At 39.7% G+C, this 20,978-nt stretch overlaps 1 protein-coding gene across 1 annotated transcript in view; it reads left to right on the top strand.

Annotated features, from left to right (window-relative positions):
• The first annotated feature begins 9,380 nt into the window (after positions 1-9,380).
• The window catches only part of wwk (anoctamin 8 white walker), a 45,127-nt gene continuing 33,529 nt past the window's right edge, over positions 9,381-20,978 (top strand). Inside the window, exons 1-10 of the mRNA XM_028316123.1 lie at positions 9,381-9,499; positions 10,641-10,746; positions 16,026-16,164; positions 16,898-17,014; positions 17,285-17,391; positions 17,465-17,568; positions 17,637-17,718; positions 18,111-18,263; positions 19,763-19,880; positions 20,529-20,584. Coding sequence (XP_028171924.1) covers positions 9,384-9,499; positions 10,641-10,746; positions 16,026-16,164; positions 16,898-17,014; positions 17,285-17,391; positions 17,465-17,568; positions 17,637-17,718; positions 18,111-18,263; positions 19,763-19,880; positions 20,529-20,584 — 1,098 coding nt within the window. The 5' untranslated portion in view covers positions 9,381-9,383. The remainder of the gene's footprint in view (positions 9,500-10,640; positions 10,747-16,025; positions 16,165-16,897; positions 17,015-17,284; positions 17,392-17,464; positions 17,569-17,636; positions 17,719-18,110; positions 18,264-19,762; positions 19,881-20,528; positions 20,585-20,978) is intronic.

The raw sequence follows: 20,978 nt of genomic DNA, 5'->3' as shown, positions 1-20,978 counted from the left end.
ATTTTTTCGAGGAGTTTACCCAACACAGGGAGCAGGCTTATGGGTCTGTAGGAGCTTGCTTCGTGGAGAGGTTTGCCTGGTTTGGGTATCATTATAACCTGCGCAATTTTCCACTGAGCGGGGTACACCGCTAGTCTTAGACAGGCATTGAAGATGGCCGCGACGTGGGTAATGCCCTTTCTGGGCAGCTGCTTTAGTAGTTGTGCGTCGATTGAGTCGTAGCCTGGCGTTTTTCCCTTCTGTAGTCTCAGAATCTCCCGCCATAGTTCGTTAGGGCTTACACTTTTTAGTGGTAAGCTCATCTGTAGTGGTGCGTCTAGGTATTCAGAGAATTCTTTGTCGTGTCCAAGGTTTTTGCTTGGTAGGGGGATGAAAATAGTTTTTAGGTGCTCAGCGTACACTTGGGCCTTTTCAAGTTCTGTTTTTGCCCACTTGCCATCTGGCGCTTTTATGGGTGGTATGTGTTCTTTCGGTCGTTTAAGCTTTTTTGTTATCTTCCATAGTGAATAGTTAGTATCTTTGTTAGGAGTGACTTCAGCCAGTTGCTTTTGTAGACGCTCGTTTGCTGCCTGGGAGATCATGTGTTTGAGTTCCTCAGAGGCCTTGTTGAAAGCTTTTTTGTCACAGGGGTATTTTGTAGAATGCCATTTTTTTCGTAGCAGTCTTCTTTCATTAACCTTATCTTTTATGAGTTTGGAGTAGCGGGCATATAGTAGAGAGTAGAGGGCAAATACAGAATCAAAATATCAGAATCCATCAAATTGAATTTGCCATTGAACAACACAGATAGCGTTGAAACAGCTATAGAAACTCTTAATAAGCTTATTCACTTAGCTGTCAAAGAGTCTACACCCTTTCTAAGTCCGAAAGCAACACAAAATGCCCGCTACTCCAAACTCATAAAAGATAAGGTTAAAAAATTACACAAATTAAATTGTCGCTCTTGCTTTTAACTGGAGGAGTAAAGTAAAGCGGGTGATTTACTTCTCAAGCAATATCTTTCGTTATATCTTGTTGAGGAAGTTCCCGGGAAACTAGAATAAAAAAAACATTCTCTCGCCTTTCGCTATATCAAGCTCTACTCTCTACTATTACTACCTTACTCAGAATTCAAATAAAACTACGATAGTGGAACTGAATGTTCATGGCGTGAGAAGAGAATACAATACAATCTTGAACGCTTACGATATTATTTTGCCACAATCGCTCACGTCTGTCTTTGGGGTCGAAAGAGAGGGAGAAAAAGAGCTAAACGTACACAATCGTTTTGCAAAGTAAACCATGGATTCTTCAGAGTAATGACACGTTCAAAACGGCTAAGATATGAACCTACTTTACGTTATCCTTCTTTGTATAGACAGCATGTTTCCTCATGGAGCGTCAGGGTTCGTTACCCTCATACTAATCCATACATCTACCCATAAATAATGTTACAACTTGAATGAGAATGGGGTTACGTTCCCTTTTATTGCCGTATAAAGTTTGCAACTTAAGAACCAGTTGTTATTTTACATAATAAAGTCTTATCTAGAATTAGCAGGTAAAATCTGTGCTGAAAGTTCATGCAAGCGTAGTAAATCGGATAAAGATTTACGAGCACTTATTTGATCCAATCTGTATAAAAAAACATAGGTTTGTGAATGAATCCAAAGCCCCAATGTCCTCGGGTGCCAGTTGATTGATTGAATCAGAATCGAGTGAGATTTTCTACATGACGTACCTTTCGTGAAGTCTACAACTCCCTAGACTCCTTCAGTCAGCCTTTCTAGCTACCTTTATTTTTTTTTTATCCACAACGAGGAAGCTTTTGGCCTGTATCTCACCTGATGGTAAGTGACGATCAGGCCGAAGGTGGAAGCGAGCTTCACCCGGAAACCTCAACCTTATCGCTTACTAGCTTCTGCCCTCGGCTTCGTTCTCAAGGATTTCGATAAAAAGTACTGTAACTAACTACAGTATTTTGTGCTATTCTGATGAATAATTTACAAAGTTTTATCAAACTCGTTAGTCGTTTGTCTTGTAGTTTTTGCGCGAAGGAGCCTTCACAAACATCTATCCATCTTCACAAACTATCGCGTTTATAATGCAGACATGCATGATGATGATGATGATGATGATCAATCTTAGTCGTCCACATTTTGACTCGCAACAAAATACTCCTTATAAGGCTTAATATTTTGCAAATCTGAAAGTTTTTTGTACCAAGAGCAAAATGCTAAATCGCGGACCAACAGAACGACTTACCAAAACTATAAAAGTCCCTTGATGTTTTACTACGCAACCTTAAAACATTAACCTTGTGCGTTTTACTCTGAAATAAGGTTGAGGACCCATGGGAGCCATTATTCTACACTTAGTGCGGACGGGTCGCCCTGGTAATATGAATCTATGAATTCTGGATAATCCCTACGGACTTGGCTACAAAGGGAGGACAAGTTGAAGGTACGGACGACAGCCTGCACATCAAGCTAAATACATGGGCATCTTATCTCGTTGTAATACAGGCTATTTTGCTACAAAAATGTATAGTCTGATGTAGGGTAAACCAGAGAGTGATTGCCCACTGGTAGTGATTGCCCGCTTTAAGAATAATATTGTCAGGTGCTGACTTTGAATCACTCTAGTTATATTTTAATTTACTAAGTAAATGGCTCCGAGATCAATGTACAGTAGATTTAAAATTTACAATAGGAAACACTAAAAAAAAATATTTATGGCGGATTTTGTCAAGACGGGTGAAAATGTTACTCAAACAGGTTAAGACTTTAACAATTTTACTAAGGAATTACTTGCTTAGAGGTTAAATTTTTTTGCAAGTTATTTAATATTCAAGTAATGGTGTATAGTCATGATGAAATTATAAGTGTTTTCTCCATTATCAATGAAAATAACTGATAAAATTTGATTTCTAACGGTCATTTTAACGGTGGGTAATCACTGCACGTAAATCTGTATATTTTTAGTTATTGCCCACCATCATTTCAGTTATTGCCATATGTTAATGTATAGTTATTGCCCAGGGCAATTATTATTAGAGTGTTGCCACCATGCAGTAGTAGTGTTTAAGTTACTCATTGCTAGACTTGTTTTGCAATTTACAGGCATAAATATTGAAATGGCTTTTAATGTTTCATTTTCAGTATGCCAAAGACTCCAAAAGTTCAATATAGCATAGAAAATTTGCAAAAAGCGATCGAAGCTGTTCAAGATGTATCCAACAATTTATCTACAAGATAAATTGCTGAAAAATATGGTTTGGCTTGAAAAAATTGATAAAAATTCAAACGCAAATACAAAAAATGAAAATCCTACGTTAAATCTACTAGTGAAAATGTTAATTGTAAGGAAATAGATGCAACTTTATGGAAGAATAACCAACAGCTAATTGAACATTCTGAGCAACCACTTGAACTGATATCAAAGAAGATAAAAAAATAAATACATATAAAATTCAAATATTTGCGTCATCTATGTTTTGAAGTAGATGATTCTGTCTCTACCGATTCTGACTCATCAACATCAGCTCAAGAAATATTTGATAATATAAGGCCAAACGCAATTTATTTTGAAATTATTATGAAATTTTGAAGACTGTACTTCTAGAATTTGTTTAATGTTTTGTTTTGTTTATTTAAAGCCTATTTTGTCATTTTAAAATTGATTATTTTGTTTTAAGATACTGGGCAATTACTGTGCTTTGATGTGGGCAATTAGTGTAAGTAATGGGCAATGACTGTACTTTTTGGAGGATTTTAAATTTATTTCAATATTTTCTAAGTTACGTAAGTTTTAACTGAAAACTGTTAATATTCTATTTAACAGTTTATTGAGTTATAAGAAAAAAGTCATAAATGGTCGATAATTAAAATACTTTCTTTAATTTTTCATCTCAATGTGTTTGAAATCTTTAAGTGGGCAATAGCTATACGGTTTACCCTACCTACTCGTATTAGATAGACGGAATCACAGAATCGAATGAAATCAAATTGCTGGGTCTACGTTTTAAATGACCAAGGGCAAGGCCAAAGCCAACAGTCTGATTTGACTTTCATTGGGTTAATTAAGAAAATTAATCATTTAAGAGCTTAAAACCTCCTAAAGTGACTGTAGGTTCTTTCTACAAGGCTTCTTAAAAGACAATAGTGACTGAGTTTCTTGCGCTGCTTCTTCTCAGCACTGGTCCATTTATTGTCCCGAAGCAATGGCAGGGTTAATACTGGGACGTGTAAAAGTGCTTTTTAAAAGCCTATTTGCAAAAATAAATTAGTTTTATTAGTTTTTTAAGATATATAGTCATTATGTCGATTAAGACGATTTTAATTTATAGTGGGTTCTGCCCCCGGATTCTTTTTGTCAAGTCTTGTTTATGGTCGTAATTTGGCAGTTTGCAGAAGGAAAGACGCCCTTTCACATCGCCACAATATTTTTGGTGTATAGCAATAAATCCACGTCGTCATAATTATGTTTCCGACGAATGATAAAATAGCGTGCTATATCATGTAGAATTATCGTAAATATGTACCATATGAAACCATTATGCCAAAAGCCATTTGAAAATATTCTTTGAAACCTTCAAACAAACTTGGCATGCCTTTTCGAATTCTAGAACATAAATTGTAACAAAAATAGAAAGCCCAGTTTAGTTCGCGTGACTTCTAGCCAAATTCGGTAAACAATTTAGATGTTGATTCGACTGAATTTACCGGCTCAATAACTGAAGGTTGTGTAAAATTGCTAATATATCACCATGTTTCTTTAGTAATAGAAAATTACTAGGCCACACGCAGAAAGCTCGTTAGAGTAAATAGGAGTAAATACCTAACTAATATACCTCTAAAATATTTTTTAATGTCGAGAATTCGTATTATTTAATTATCATTGACGGGTGCTACAATATACCTCAATTTCGAATCTCCTATATTTCGGCACTGTTGCAAGCGCCATTGCATGATCACGGAGCGGAGTAACCAAGAGTAATTGAGGATTAGGCGAGTGAGACTCGAAATTAAGGTACTTACATGGTAGCAATCCCGTCAATAATAATTTTATTATTCTGTTAGTGACCATGAAAGTTTAAAACAATATATTCGTATTATCTACTTGTCCGATTTAGGAATAGGAAAATACATTCTTGAAAAAAGGTTACGCACGAGTGTAACTTCCTTCCAGAGATTGTACGGTTCCCAAGGGGGTATAAACTTCCCGCATTTTTGCCAAACCAGCGCTTTTGGGTAGGTAAGAGCATGCGCCAAGAATCCCTCTCACCACCAAATTACTGGCAATAAAATATGTTAAGATATTGCAGGTACAGTGCCAGAATAAGGTTATTTTTGTTACAAAGTCGCCCCTATTACAACTTACATAAGGTGCTTCTTTTAACCCTGATGTGCCACCATCTGACAGTGTAATGAGTGCACTCGACAAAAGAAAGAGCGTCGCTGCTCCCCTTGGTGCTACACAAAAGTGTACCTAAATAGGTCGACAAACGAGTCAAACGATGTCATTAAGGTCGTGATTCCGCCGGGGTCCTCTTCAAATGGGAAGAACTCCAGTTTAAGTAGGCACTTAGCCAGTTGCGTGGAGTTGGAATACGCAATCCAAGTGGAGTGTGTGAAATGTGTATTGACAGCCTAATGGCACCAGTGGAGCGGGGAATCACCTTTTACATTTCATCAATATAAATTAGAAATCTGTGCAGAACAGCAGACGTAAACAGCTTCCAAAATCTCCACAATATTATGCGTTGTTTCAAAGTTTCTGATGAAAAACATCTTCTTGACCCTGCTGTATGAATAGCGACGCAGAATCTTAGAGACGATGCGTGAGGAGTAAAGCTCATAGCAGACTTATCAACTCGGAAAGAGATCAACACCGTATCGCATTTCACGAGCTGTCATCGCCTTTCGCGCGTGCAGATAAATGTGCGTTGCAGTATTCGCTGGGTGCGAAGTATAAGGTGGGGGAACCACGAAACGATCGCAGCGCGCGTCATGGCCAAAAAAAGGAACTTTCTGTGGCGGACGCTGTCACTTTTTACTAGCGAGATTTACGTTTTTAGTAAAAAAACATGAGTCACGAAGCTTGCTGCGTAGTTAATTGCAAAAACAATGGCAGAAATAGTGATAAAAAATTCTACTCCACAGGCAAGTTGGAAACGAGAACAATGATGTCGTGTGTGATTGGTCGGAATCCAGTTTTTATGATTAATTTGGCCATGTTTAACTGAAAATACATAAAAGGATGGATTAACCGCCTCGAGTTAATATGGTTACGATCCCTCTCCGGGTTCATAAATGTGCGACATTTATGATGCTTCAATGTTAGACTTACTTTGCTGTTTCCCGTACTAAAACAATCAAAATTAAATCAGGAAAGACGAATTTCCCCTACAGATTTTGAACTTTATTTATCTTTACTCGACGCCTTTATATCTTTATTTGACGCCTTCCCCAACGGACTAATATCAAGGGAATTATATCTAATCCGAGCCTTCAACCCTTCACAAGGCGAACGGGCTATTAATGTCAGCCTTTGTTTGTATGAAAGAAGGCGAACCTTTTGTAATAAGTTTCTAGTGCTGCGGCCGAAGACTTGCGGCTACACGCGAGGCCTTTAGTTGAAAGAAAGGGGAATCGATATTGATCCGTACGATATTGGATTTAGAATTTGAAATCATTTATCAAAGAGAAAGAACCAAAGCTCAAGCGACGTTCTCTCCGAACTTCTACTTGCATAGAATTTGGTTAAATTAATGCCCTCTTTCTGGAAGCAGCCCAAATAATTCTGCTGGAATAGCGCACACGGTAAACTAGACTTAGTCCTCAATTAAATTAAATTCCTTAGGTGATTTTCTTGGAGTCAAATTCAGAGGTAACCTTCACCGGGGTTAAGTAATTGAACGATTGAGTAGGTGTGGCAAGAGTGATCACTTTGCCGGCAGGTCGAGTAAACTGACCCATTCATTTAGTCTTTGTGCCCCTGCACAATGAGGATTTATATGGATTACCAAAGTTTAGTTCGCACTTTATAGACCGATGACCACAGGAAGATAGGAAGCAGAGGTTGGATGAACCTGACATTCAGCCACGAGTTTTTATACCTAACTAGTTTTTAATTAAATTGTTTTTTAACTGGCAAGATAATAAAGCTTACATGAATCGTGACGTATTTTGAACGTTCATATTGAAGAAAGAAAAGCCGCAAAGCGACCAGTGTCATCCCAATTTTATTTCTTTGCTCGTCTTCTAAGCTCCGAGGCGCGCGTGTTCACAAAGCGTTTAGTTTATGCTGATAAATTGACTGATTTAGTTCGCCAATCCATAAAACTTGTCATTAAACTCTGGCCATTATGAAGCTAACAGCTGTATATCTCCACAGGCCTCCCAGACAGTATGCTACTATGGCTGCTGCAGAAACTTCGCGGCAGTCGCCCCAGGTTGCGCGTGTGTGTGCGTCAACACGCCAGCTCGCAATGTTCCGCGTTCTACATAACAGCTGATGACGATGTGTGAGTAGACAACGTCTCCACAGCGGGGCTACTCCGGAAAACATTATCCAAAGTTTCGAATGTTACCCCTCTCACACAAAGCGAGATGCCAGCATAAGCGACGGTGACAGACAAACCAGGAACTACGTAAACTGATTCGGAGTAACCCCCGTGGCTCCTCTGATAGTATGCTGCTATGGCTGCTGCAGAAACTTCGCGGCAGTCGCCCCAGGTTGCGCGTGTGTGTGCGTCAACACGCCAGCTCGCAATGTTCCGCGTTCTACATCACAGCTGATGACGATGTGTGAGTAGACAACGTCTCCACAGCGGGGCTACTCCGGAAAACATTATCCAAAGTTTCGAATGTTATCCCTCTCACACAAAGCAAGATGCCAGCATGAGCGATGGTGACAGGTAGACCAGGAACTACGTAAACTGTTTCGCAGTAGTCCCCCTGGTCTTCCAGACAGTATGCTGCTATGGCTGTTGCAGAAACTTCGCGGCAGTCGCCCCAGGTTGCGCGTGTGTGTGCGTCAACACGCCAGCTCGCAATGTTCCGCGTTCTACATAACAGCTGATGACGATGTGTGAGTAGACCACGTTATCCACAGCGGGACTACTCCAAAAAACGTTATCCGAAGTTTCGAATATTGCCATCCCTCTCACACAAAGCGAGATGCCAGCATAAGCGACGGTGACAGACAGACCAGGAACTACGTAAACTGTTTCGGAGTAGTCCCCCTGGTCTTCCAGGTCTGCTATGGCTGCTACAGAAACTTCGCGGCAGCTGGCCGAAGTTACGCGTGTGTGCGTCAACACTAACGAGCAGGGTTCCGCGTTCTACATCACAGCTGATGACGATGTGTGAGTAGACAAAGACAACGTCTCCACAGCGGGGCTACTCCGAAAAACGTTATCCGAAGTTTCGAATGTTGCCATCACTCTCACACAAAGCAAGATGCCAGCATGAGCGATGGTGACCGGTAGACCAGGAACTACGTAAACTGTTTCGCAGTAGTCCCCCTGGTCTTCCAGACAGTATGCTGCTATGGCTGCTGCAGAAACTTTGCGGCAGTCGCCCCAGATTGCGCGTGTGTGTGCGTCAACACGCCAGCTCGCAGTGTTCCGCGTTCTACATTACAGCTGATGATGATGTGTGAGTAGACCACGTTATCCACAGCGGGACTACTCCAAAAAACATCCGAAGTTTCGAATGTTGCCATCACTCTCAAACAAAGCGAGATGCCAGCATAAGCGACGGTGACAGGTAGACCAGGAACTACGTAAACTGTTTCGCAGTAGTCCCCCTGGTCTTCCAGGTCTGCTATGGCTGCTGNCTATGGCTGCTGCAGAAACTTCGCGGCAGTCGCCCCAGGTTGCGCGTGTGTGTGCGTCAACACGCCAGCTCGCAATGTTCCGCGTTCTACATAACAGCTGATGACGATGTGTGAGTAGACAACGTCTCCACAGCGGGGCTACTCCGGAAAACATTATCCAAAGTTTCGAATGTTACCCCTCTCACACAAAGCGAGATGCCAGCATAAGCGACGGTGACAGACAAACCAGGAACTACGTAAACTGATTCGGAGTAACCCCCGTGGCTCCTCTGATAGTATGCTGCTATGGCTGCTGCAGAAACTTCGCGGCAGTCGCCCCAGGTTGCGCGTGTGTGTGCGTCAACACGCCAGCTCGCAATGTTCCGCGTTCTACATCACAGCTGATGACGATGTGTGAGTAGACAACGTCTCCACAGCGGGGCTACTCCGGAAAACATTATCCAAAGTTTCGAATGTTATCCCTCTCACACAAAGCAAGATGCCAGCATGAGCGATGGTGACAGGTAGACCAGGAACTACGTAAACTGTTTCGCAGTAGTCCCCCTGGTCTTCCAGACAGTATGCTGCTATGGCTGTTGCAGAAACTTCGCGGCAGTCGCCCCAGGTTGCGCGTGTGTGTGCGTCAACACGCCAGCTCGCAATGTTCCGCGTTCTACATAACAGCTGATGACGATGTGTGAGTAGACCACGTTATCCACAGCGGGACTACTCCAAAAAACGTTATCCGAAGTTTCGAATATTGCCATCCCTCTCACACAAAGCGAGATGCCAGCATAAGCGACGGTGACAGACAGACCAGGAACTACGTAAACTGTTTCGGAGTAGTCCCCCTGGTCTTCCAGGTCTGCTATGGCTGCTACAGAAACTTCGCGGCAGCTGGCCGAAGTTACGCGTGTGTGCGTCAACACTAACGAGCAGGGTTCCGCGTTCTACATCACAGCTGATGACGATGTGTGAGTAGACAAAGACAACGTCTCCACAGCGGGGCTACTCCGAAAAACGTTATCCGAAGTTTCGAATGTTGCCATCACTCTCACACAAAGCAAGATGCCAGCATGAGCGATGGTGACCGGTAGACCAGGACCTACGTAAACTGTTTCGCAGTAGTCCCCCTGGTCTTCCAGACAGTATGCTGCTATGGCTGCTGCAGAAACTTTGCGGCAGTCGCCCCAGATTGCGCGTGTGTGTGCGTCAACACGCCAGCTCGCAGTGTTCCGCGTTCTACATTACAGCTGATGATGATGTGTGAGTAGACCACGTTATCCACAGCGGGACTACTCCAAAAAACATCCGAAGTTTCGAATGTTGCCATCACTCTCAAACAAAGCGAGATGCCAGCATAAGCGACGGTGACAGGTAGACCAGGAACTACGTAAACTGTTTCGCAGTAGTCCCCCTGGTCTTCCAGGTCTGCTATGGCTGCTGCAGAAACTTTGCGGCAGCTGGCCGAAGTTACGCGTGTGTGCGTCAACACTAGCGAGCAGTGTTTCGCGTTCTACATAACAGCTGATGATGATGTGTGAGTAGATCTGAGCCTGCATCCAGCGCCTTCTTGCTACCTTTACGAGGTCGTCGGTCCACCTATTCATTCATTGATAGCTGACTGAAAAGACTGTTTTAAGATTACATGCCATGTCACACTTATCGAAGCTCGATTCGCCACTAAAGTCTATAAACATGGAGCATGGAACTACCTGTATAGGACCAGGTACTCCTGAACTTTAAAGTAAGGTAATAAAGTTCAGAATTCGATGGTAGTACAGAGTGAAGACATCGCCTAGGTTTCTAAAACTTATGTTATCAATTTCTTATTGCAGGCTGTTGCAAACCGCGGAAGAAGTGCATCTGCCCAAACTCCTCAAGCCTGAGTTTGGAGGTGGCTACAAGGAGTTCACAGTTCGCGACATGCACTGTTTCCAAAAGGTAACAACTATTTGCTAGATCTATTATAAACTCTTTTGTTCGATTTCAATAGATCAATGTCCTTCAATGGTCATGATAAAAAATTGCTAGCAAAAAGCGTAATTTACTTTTTTAACTCCCATTTTGTTTGTTGCTTAATGCATTGGTAACTACGCAATCAAATAAAAAAAATGTTATGAAAATAATGAGGAGCAAATACTTACCGTACTGAATTGAATAAATCAAATCACATTTCATAAATGAAAATGCACAAAATATTTAATACAATACATAAATGTACAGAGACGCAAAGATCTGTTCAATATTTCGAAATCTACGTATTACCAAATGAAAACGATCAAAAAGCTTTCGAAGCAAATTACGAATTTATCCAATAATATTATTATATTTTCCTCACAAATGTATAACATAACAACAGAATAAAACCTGCATTATCAATTTCCTAACCGAGGTTGAATTTCCCACACACCACCCCAGGGAAATGCGCCAGACATAAATGGTTATTACGCTTGAATATTTTATGACACTTGCAGAGGAATATAATGGTTTTCACTATTGCTGGAGGTGCTATTAGGGCTCAATTTAAAGATTATCTGGGCAGGCTTAATGAGTTTATTATCCAGTAGTAGAAGCCCGAATGTAGCTTATTTAAACTACAATAAAAAAGAAAGAGATTTTTGTAAATTAGTCAAGGGTAATCTCCTGAAACACGAGTTTTATTTACCCAAACGGGAAAGCTATTGGCCTAAGCTGCATTTCACCTGATAGAAAGTGATGATTAAACATTAAGGAAATCTCTAGTACAAGGGATAGGATTTGAAAAAGAAAAGCAAATTATTCTAGATGAAGAAAATGTTTTTAAGACTACATTTACATCACAACATAAGGTGCGATTGCGGTCAATTACGTTCTTTGTTCGGCTTAAAAAAGTAACCATCATAATTCAAGTTGTTTACATAGATTTTAGCAGGTTTTATCCTTGGCAATTAATTAACTAACCAAAGAAAGTAAAACCAACGAAAAACAACTTCAAGCTGAAACATAAACGCCGAATACGGTAATGTTGAACACTCAGCGTCAATCAGAGGTTAAATCAGGTCAAACAAATAGCTGTAATGGCCGTAGTTATTTCTGGAGAGTCTACTGCAGGTTATTTGCCCGAAATTGAGATAAGCATTTGTACAGTCTGCTTTGAGTATTAGATATAATCAGATTAATCTCAAAGTGGAAACTAATTTGATATTAAATTGACAGTAATTAGCGCTACAAACTTTAATATTCACGAAATAAAAACAGTATTCTTCTTCTTTTGTGCCGTTCCCATTTTAGCCGGGCTAGAATGCGCGCCGTATATACTTTATCAACGTCAAAATGTATAGGCAAAATCGATAAAATTACTTGATAACCGCTTATCGCGGCGTGCATCCTAGGCCTACAGGTCGCCCTACTCTTTCTAAACAAAAAAAACCGGCCAAGTGCGAGTCGGACTCGCGCACCGAGGGTTCCGTACAAACCTGCAAGGTTTACAAAGTTCGTTCATTACGACAATCGAGTCATAACTATTTTTTTTTTTCACGGGTTAAAGGCAATTAGATCTAAGTATTTGATATGAATTTCAACTTGATAGCTCTACGCGTTCATGAGGAAAAAAGTAATAAGTTTATATTTATTAAAAAATATATATTTTGTAATGTAACTAAAAATTTAAGGTTTTCGGAATTTTTCCTTTATGTGTGCTATAAAACGTTGCTTCATGCCAAATTTCAAGATTCTAGGTCGACTGGAAGTACCCTTTAGGTTTTGATTCCCTTGCGAGTACTTGCGAGTTTCAAAATATGCAGCTTAAATTGCTGTTTCTTTTGATTGCGTTGACATAGAAGTTTGATTTTGTTACAGCTTAAAGGTATTATAGACCTGAGTATTTGGTATGAATTTCAATTTAATACCTCTACGCGTCTATGAGGAAATGGGTAGTAAGTTTAAAATTATTAAAAAAATATATATTATGTGATGTAACTAAAAATTTATGGTTTTCGTAATTTTTCCTTTATCTATGCTATAAGACGTTGCTTCGTACCAAATTTCAAGATTCTGAGTTCACGGGAAGCACCCTGTAGGTTTTGATTCCCTTGCAAGTGTCGAAAATTTGCGGCATAAACGGCCATATCTTTTGATTGCGTTGGCTTAGAAGTTTGATTTTTTCACAGCTTCAAGGGACAGTAGACCTGAGTAATTGATATAAATTTCAGCTTCATACCTCCACGCGTTCCTGAGAAAAAGGGTCTTGACAGACGGACGGACGGACAACAAAGTGATCCTATAAGGGTTCCGTTTTTTCCTTTTGAGGTACGGAACCCTAAAAATGATTCACTTTTACGTTTTAGTATTTTTCGTTAATTCATGTATTAATTTATTTAAATATCTACGCAATCTTTAATAAATTTCTAATGCACTAACGATTTAAGGGCCATTGGCATCTCTCGGCCTTACAACGTCAATATTATTCTATACCGACTGTACCTACGACCTGCGTGACTCCATGGCGTGACCTCCTGAAATAGCTCATTAAGGCGATTAGAGTCCTCAATGACCTTGGGCGTTTGACCTTCACGCCGCGAGCAACACCCGCGTACCCCGCACCAAAAACTCCGATTTGACACCGATCAAAAATACACGGGCATAGGTAGATACAGAATAGAAGCTCTTTCTTCATACATTACTGCCTATTATTTTAAACTTAAATTGATGAACCTTGATGTCGGTGTCATTTAACTCAGGCGTAAAGGTATTTAATAAAAATAACAAAATCCATGAACATTTTGTACGGGATAAAATTTTATTTTATTTTTCGTAAATTTGGCGCGATACGCCACGCTTGAGTAGAATTTTTACTCAAATGTGACGTCACGCGACATTTCAACTCAATATAATACTGTAATTATTCGATTATGGAAAAAAATAAAAAATATGAGTCTAATATTTTCTAATTATCTGTCTGACGGACTAAATAGAATTTCGATTTCATTACCCAGTCATCATCCCTATTGGAACGCATTAGTACCTACCTAGTATTGTCTATGGCCTAAAAAAGCAAATGTTTCTGCTTTTGTCTATCACTTATGAAGAATAAACTGAAAATGTATTTGTCTTTTTATTAGAAATCCTTCATCAATGAGGGCTATCGTTTTTATACTTAACAGTTGGCACCCCTGGCGATTGACAGGACCTTACTCTACAGTGGCGCCATCTTGATGAGTGCAAATGCGATAGTCCCGCTACCACTTTAGCGCTCACAAGTTGGCGCCACTGTCTTCGCTACTAGCAAGTGACAGGACCTTACTCTACAGTGGCGCTAACTGGTGAGCGCTAAAACGATAGCCCTCATTGATTGAGTTCAAATTTCGGATATACGTGTAATTCGGGTGACAATGCAATATTGTGATGACATGGAGCTGATCTGATGGTAGAGCTGGAATGCCAGTGGCCCCATAGCAACTCCGGGAATAAACGATATTATTNCTCAATATAATACTGTATTTATTGACGTGGTTTTCGTTCAAATTTCGGATATAGGTGCATGTAATTCGGGTGACAATGCAATATTGTGATGACATGGAGCTGATCTGATGGTAGAGCTGGAATGCCAGTGGCCCCATAGCAACTCCGGGAATAAACGATTCCATCGAGTTTAGGCTCGTTTGATTCGTATTTATTTATTATTATCTATACTTATAATAAATCTGTAGAGAGGTCAATTCTGTACATGAAATATATTTTCAAAATAACTATCAGGGGGTAATTAGTGATCGATACTGATGCCAAAAATACAATCAGTAAAATTTTTGTCTGTCTGTATGTTCCTTATAGAAACAAAAACTGAAAAAAACTTTTACTGGGGTCAAAATTGGACGTTAGGGAGACCATGGCGAGGCCTATCGATGGTTGAAGAATTATCCATTGTTTTTGGGACACCCTGTATAAGCAAGTACCTAATNTCTGACTGCACGTACTCTATGAACAATTCTGACATAAAATCTATTGTCGAACAAAAGCTGGGTTGCACCATCTTACTTCAACTTTGACAAGCGTCAAAAGTCTGTCTAACTCCATACAAAAAACACCGGTTATCGCCAAAGCTACGGTCAAAGTTAGGTCACGTCAGGTGGTGCAACTTAGCCAAAGAAAAAATTCATTTTGATCGCTAATGTCAGTTTGTAGCGAGTGACACAACCTCCCCGTCTGAAGGCCAGCGGCCGACTGCCGCCCGCACCCCGCGAAGGCCCCCTCAACAGCAAAACGTTCGGAATTTATCAAAAGTAAAATTTATGAATGAAAGTAATGTTCGATTGAAAAACGCAACGTGTCATTTAAAGATTAAAGAATTCCCAATCTATTCGTGCAAAAATCTTTTAAATTAACACAGCCGTTTTGGAGGAGTAGGGAATTTAAGTAAAAAATCGATGTCCCGCATTTATTTTTTTAATCCAAAACAAAGAGACTTAGCGAAAATTCAAACGTCACAAATGTAGTCCTTGAACTGTTGTATAACATATATTTTTTTCAACTATTTCTGTCCAGCAGTAAAAGAGGAGTAGGCTTTACAAAATGCCCATTTGGCGCGGATTGAGGACACAAATCGCCTTAATTCAGCGTTGTAGGGCGGTGTAAGTTTCAGTGGCTCGGCTTGGCATGCAACTGTGTCAGTAGGAATCGCTTGAGATGCCAAATTGTTAGAGCTAATTCGGTTCATGAAGAAAATAGGCTTTTACGAATAATAATCTCTAATATTGCATGTAGGTAGGGATTACGGAATGGATTGTATGAAGCTATGATAATATCGGACTTGGTAGAAACTAGGTATTTTGATATTTTTTAGAACTGTATTTCACTGAGGTAAAGTGGCAACTGCTTATAAAAATAAATAATGGATATCTCACTTCTAAACTTAAATCTAAAGGAACTGAAATTCTGCTACCCTGTATACAAAGTTATTATTATAAATAATTAGGGCACTTGTACTTAATTAAAAGTCTACCACAAAATTGATTGTGAAATACAGTTGCATGGCGATCGAATTCAGCAAAAGCTCTGTCTAAATAGAATTACGTGCAGGGTATTGGTGAACCTGAACGTTTTCGCTGTATTTCTTTTCTAACTTATGCAACTCTAAAAGTAAGCATATCGAATAATACCCCTCAAATGAGATACTTTTCAGCTTTCGAAACCATTTGAATTATGTGCGATCCCCGTGTTATTAATGCTTTTTCCCATTTGCCCAGGGTTCCTCAGCGGCCGAGCTACTAAACTCACAAGAGCGTGGGGCGTTGGTGAAACATGTATTGGAGTCGGCGCGCGCAGAACCGGGCGATGAGCATGCTTTGGAACCGGCGCTGACGCTGCGGCCTGGACAGAGCATCGGTTGGTTTGCACCTTATTACTACGTAGTTAAGGCACAGAATGGTTTAAACGGAAGGGTCACTTCGCATTTTAAGAAATTGCGACTCTCAGGACTACGGAATAAAGTGCAATTTAGTTATAGGGCTCTGGGCGACGAGATGGGTTAAAGCATCGGTTGGTTCACATTTAGAGTAGTTTGCACCTTATTACTTGGTTGTTAAAGCACAGAATATTTGGAGCGTCAAGAAAGTTATTTCGAAAACACATTCAAAGGAAAAGCGAGTCTCAGTGCTATGCAATAAAGTGCAATTTGCTTAGAGCGCGTTGGTGTAACACGTATTGGAATCGGCACGCTCCAAACCGGGCTTTGGAACCAGCGCTTACGCTGCGGCCTGGACGGACAGAGCATCGGTTGGTTTAGATTGAGAGTATATTAGAAAAATCCTTCCTTCCTTTTCATCCAACAGACTGAACCAAGGCATTTTAAGATTTTGAACAAAGGCCTGCTGGAAAAATGCCTCCTCAAAGAATTTCCACAAAAACTAGCTGTCCGTATCCAGGCGGTTCCCGCAACCTTCAACATGGCGTCGGTCTACTTCTTCCGTAGTGCAGTTGCCACAAAATGTCTACCTTAATGGCCATCCCTTTTTCGCGCTGTATCTTGCTCATTGCTATTTGAGAAAAATATTTATTTCACACAAATAACAAAAGAAGTGGCACTTTTTTTAAATTTATGTATATTTTTCTTCATCAGTGCCAGCATGCGTGAGCAGAGGTGTGGTGGCCAGTATGTTCCCACTTCACGAACGGAACGCGCTGGAAAACCTTAGGAAGAAGTGGGTCAAGACTTTCTTCTCTCCACAACCTTTAGGTGAGAGCTGTTTAACCCTTCAATCCCTGCGAATCCTGCTTGGGGTTTGATGGGTTAAAATTTAGTTTGATCCATCTGAGTCATACGCTACACACTATTTAATATGTGTACGATCCGTATACAAAAAATGGTTAAGAAGGTTTTAATAAAATACCAACACCACTTATGTATTTACCCTACATTTTTTGAGCAAATAAATAATTTGAATTTTAACCCTATCACTACTAATATTATAAAATTACAAATCAAAACATTTTGTATGTATTTCAGATGAAATTAGCGAATACTTTGGAGTAAAAATAGCGATGTACTTTGCTTGGCTCGGACATTACACACAATCGTTAACAGTACCTGCAGTAGTTGGTTTTATTTTTTGGGTGAGTAATGAAATTTACAGGATTTTCGCACTTGGTCCTTCGAGCCGGATGTTTTAATTATTTTATGTTTCAGATTTGGTTGGGCACAGCAAATGAAAACTGGAAGGATATAGCTTATGTATTATTCTCACTGTTTAATGTGCTGTGGGCTTGTGTTTATTTGGAGACGTGGAAAAGGTAGCTTTTTTAACGCAGACATTACATTGTTAGAAAGGAGCGTAGTTATTAATGAGTTTTGTTTTCAGATACTCCAACGCTTTGGCTTACAAGTGGGGCACATTGGACCAAAGAGATGACTTGCTTGTTGAGCCTCGACCCCTTTTCGAGGTAATTTTGTTTGTATTTATTATGACATTATAATTACATATATCAACTTCGTAGTTGAAAGATCATCACTATCTTCCACCACTAACCAGACGGAGGTTAACATACCATTGTTACATTGTCGGCATTCCAGCTCAAGCGTTTCGCTGTCTTTTTTTATAATGCGAACAGCTAGGGGCGAATTCGATGCCAGCTGCTGTCTTTACCGAACACTATTATCCGGGCCTTTTCAAGGCAAGAGTGAATAGGGCAAGTACGTACCATCCTAGACTGCATCTCACTTAACATCAGGTGCGATTGCGGTCAAATACCTGCCTTGTTTTGCATAAAAAAAGATCTTTGCGTACGTCTGATATCGGAGTGACTTTGTATGGTATGTACTTATTTATTTACAGGGTGAAATGGGTACAAGCCCTGTAACAGGGAGGCCAGAGCCCCAATACGCTGCGTGGCGACGACGCGTGTGGCGCCACTGTGTGTCGTTGCCAGTGATGCTAGTATGCCTTAGTGTGGCCACTGTGGCCACCTTCGCCTTTCTGCGGGCTCAGGTAAGAAACATTCAAATTCTTTAGTATGTAGCGTAGGTCCTTTCTTGGGAAAAACAGGTAGACTGGTGCTTAGAAATCGTGGAAGAAACTCAAATATGGAACGCACCTTATTCCAAAATATCTCACCTTCCTCTTCCTCAAGCTTAGAATGACCACCGCTGAACTGGCTTGTCGCCACGTTCGCACTGCGCTCAGGTGAGTTGATACAGTGTGAAATGGGTACAAGCCTTGTAACAGAGAGGCCGGAGCCCCAATACGCTGCGTGGCGCCACTGTGTGTCGTTACCAGTGATGCTAGTATGCCTTAGTGTGGCCACTGTGGCTACCTTCGCGTTTTTGCGGGCTCAGGTAAGAAACATTCAAATTCTATAAATAAAGTATGTGTTTTTGGCCAAACTTAATGACGATAGTCCCGTGGAGGTTTGTGCTATTATTATGAACAGTGTTGAAGGTCTTATTAATAGGTAAATTAATACTGTAAACTGTTTGTATACCTATTACAAATAAATAAATAAATAGGTACAGCCTAGATACTTAAGCTCGTTTTCACCATCAATCTCTGATTTTTATGTGACGCCTATGGTAACACATAACAGGAATTTCGTTTTCATATGGGTCACTTAAAAATTAAGGATTGACAGTGAAAACGGGCATTAAACACATCTCAAATATAGCTTGCCCTACCACCACTTCGGGACAACATATCGGCTGGTGCTGGGAAGAAATGGCGGATGAAACTCAAACATGGAATGCACTTTGTTCCAAAATACCTCACATTCCTCCTTCTTAGATAACAAAAGAAACACTGCTGAACAAAGCTTACGTCATATCTAGTCATAGTCGGCCGTTTGGTGTAGTGGTTCGAAACGGACTACTATTCCGGAGGTAGCGGGTTCGATTCCCGCACAGTACAAACATTTGTGTTCATAAACATATTTGTATTGGACTGGGTGTTTTCTATGTATAATAAGTATGTATTTACAAAAAAAAAGTATTTAAGTATGTTTATATCCGTTGTCTAGTACCCATAGTACAAGCTTTGCTTATTTTGGGACTAGAAGCGCAGTGTTAAATGTCCAAGGATATTTATTATTATTATTATTTATTATATGATCGAGTTGAAAATCTAACCTAATTTTATTGAGTAGTATTAGGCCACGCCCACTCTACTCAGGAATTGGTAAAAGGCGACTAAGATATAAATAAGCGAACAGCAGACATCCCCAACCTGTGTTGCCAACTTTTTTTTTTAAAGATTATTCGTTAAAGTGTACTGAGTGTGTAGTTAGATTCTTTCCGGGAACTTCATCCTCCATTTGACCCTGGTAAAATAGGGTTCCGCACCTGCAGTGACATTTTCGAATAGAGAGAAAAAAGGATTTGTAATGTTTAGATGTTGTTACATCTTATCTCCTATGGCCAACAGGCCATAACCCTAAAATGTAGGACATGCAAATACTCAAATCTATTTTGTTTGTAATTTGTGAATTTTGTTCCCAGGATTGGTGGGAAACTAGGATAGTATATTTCACGTGGATACCACGGGCATTTCTAGCCATAATTATCGCAGTCGAGGAAGAAGTGTACGCCCGGATAGCAAGATGGCTCAACGATAAAGGTAACAAGTCATAAATAATAATTTTTCAACTTTTTGGTTTTAATTTTAACATCTTGACTATCTTTGTGAGAAAATTTTGAACTCTTTAGTGTGAGTTTAGTGTGATAAATTAATACAATATTAATGAAGACACCAGTTTATGTGTTGAATTTACGTAGTTTTTATGATGTATGGATTTTTGTATAGTTTTATAACTAAAGTTACTCATACACATTCTATTATTTACTTCAAAACTTTGTTTCCTTGCCACTATCCAAATGATATGATGTGTATGGGTAGCTTTTTATTAGGTATCCTGTAATGTCTCTGAATTAAAAAATAAATTCACAATTTATTCATAAAAGAATAACGTAATACTTTTTCTGCATGAAGAATAGTTACTGTCTTATAGTTAAACTAGCACATACCTTAAATAATAGAGTATGTTTCTAAATTAAAATATTAAATAGATTATTATCAGTATACATAAAAACCTAGTTTAATAAATAGACCACATATCGTAGTTATATGTTTAATACGTATAGTAGATGATAATACTATAGTGCCTTATATTTTCTCTTTACTGCTTACCAAACGGGACTGGATTATAAACAACTTCGAATTGTATTAAAATGGTAACGAAAAATCATGATCTCCCGCCATTCGCAGAAAACTATCGTCTCGAGACAAAGTATGAAAATCACCTGATTGTGAAAATTGCATTGGTTTGTATTTAAAAGCTGCCATAGACTAACACCATGCTCAGAGCTAAGCTTCAATCACGCTTTGCATACCATAGACAAAAGGAAAAAGGTTTTTAACCGACACATGGTAATCTATGGACATAACTTAAAAGCACTATGATGTATCTTGCAACTGCACGCGGTTTTGTTTTGCTTGCATGCAAAATAAAATGTTGAATAATAAAATAATGCGAATAAAACACAGACACCCGCATTGATACAGTTAACTCATATTTTATAACTATAGAAATTATTAGCTAAATAAATAGGTACTGTTGTTAGTTTTTGTAAGGGCAGTATAACACTGATGATTTGCAAGCGAGATTCAGAGCGAGTCGAGTCTCCCGAATGATTTGTCATTTAAATAGTGGATTTT

The sequence above is a fragment of the Ostrinia furnacalis genome, unplaced genomic scaffold (genome assembly GCF_004193835.3).
Source record: "Ostrinia furnacalis isolate ACB-3 unplaced genomic scaffold, ASM419383v2 OfSCF5438, whole genome shotgun sequence".
NCBI classification, from domain to species: domain Eukaryota; kingdom Metazoa; phylum Arthropoda; class Insecta; order Lepidoptera; family Crambidae; genus Ostrinia; species Ostrinia furnacalis.
This window is presented reverse-complemented; position numbering and strand designations above follow the sequence as displayed.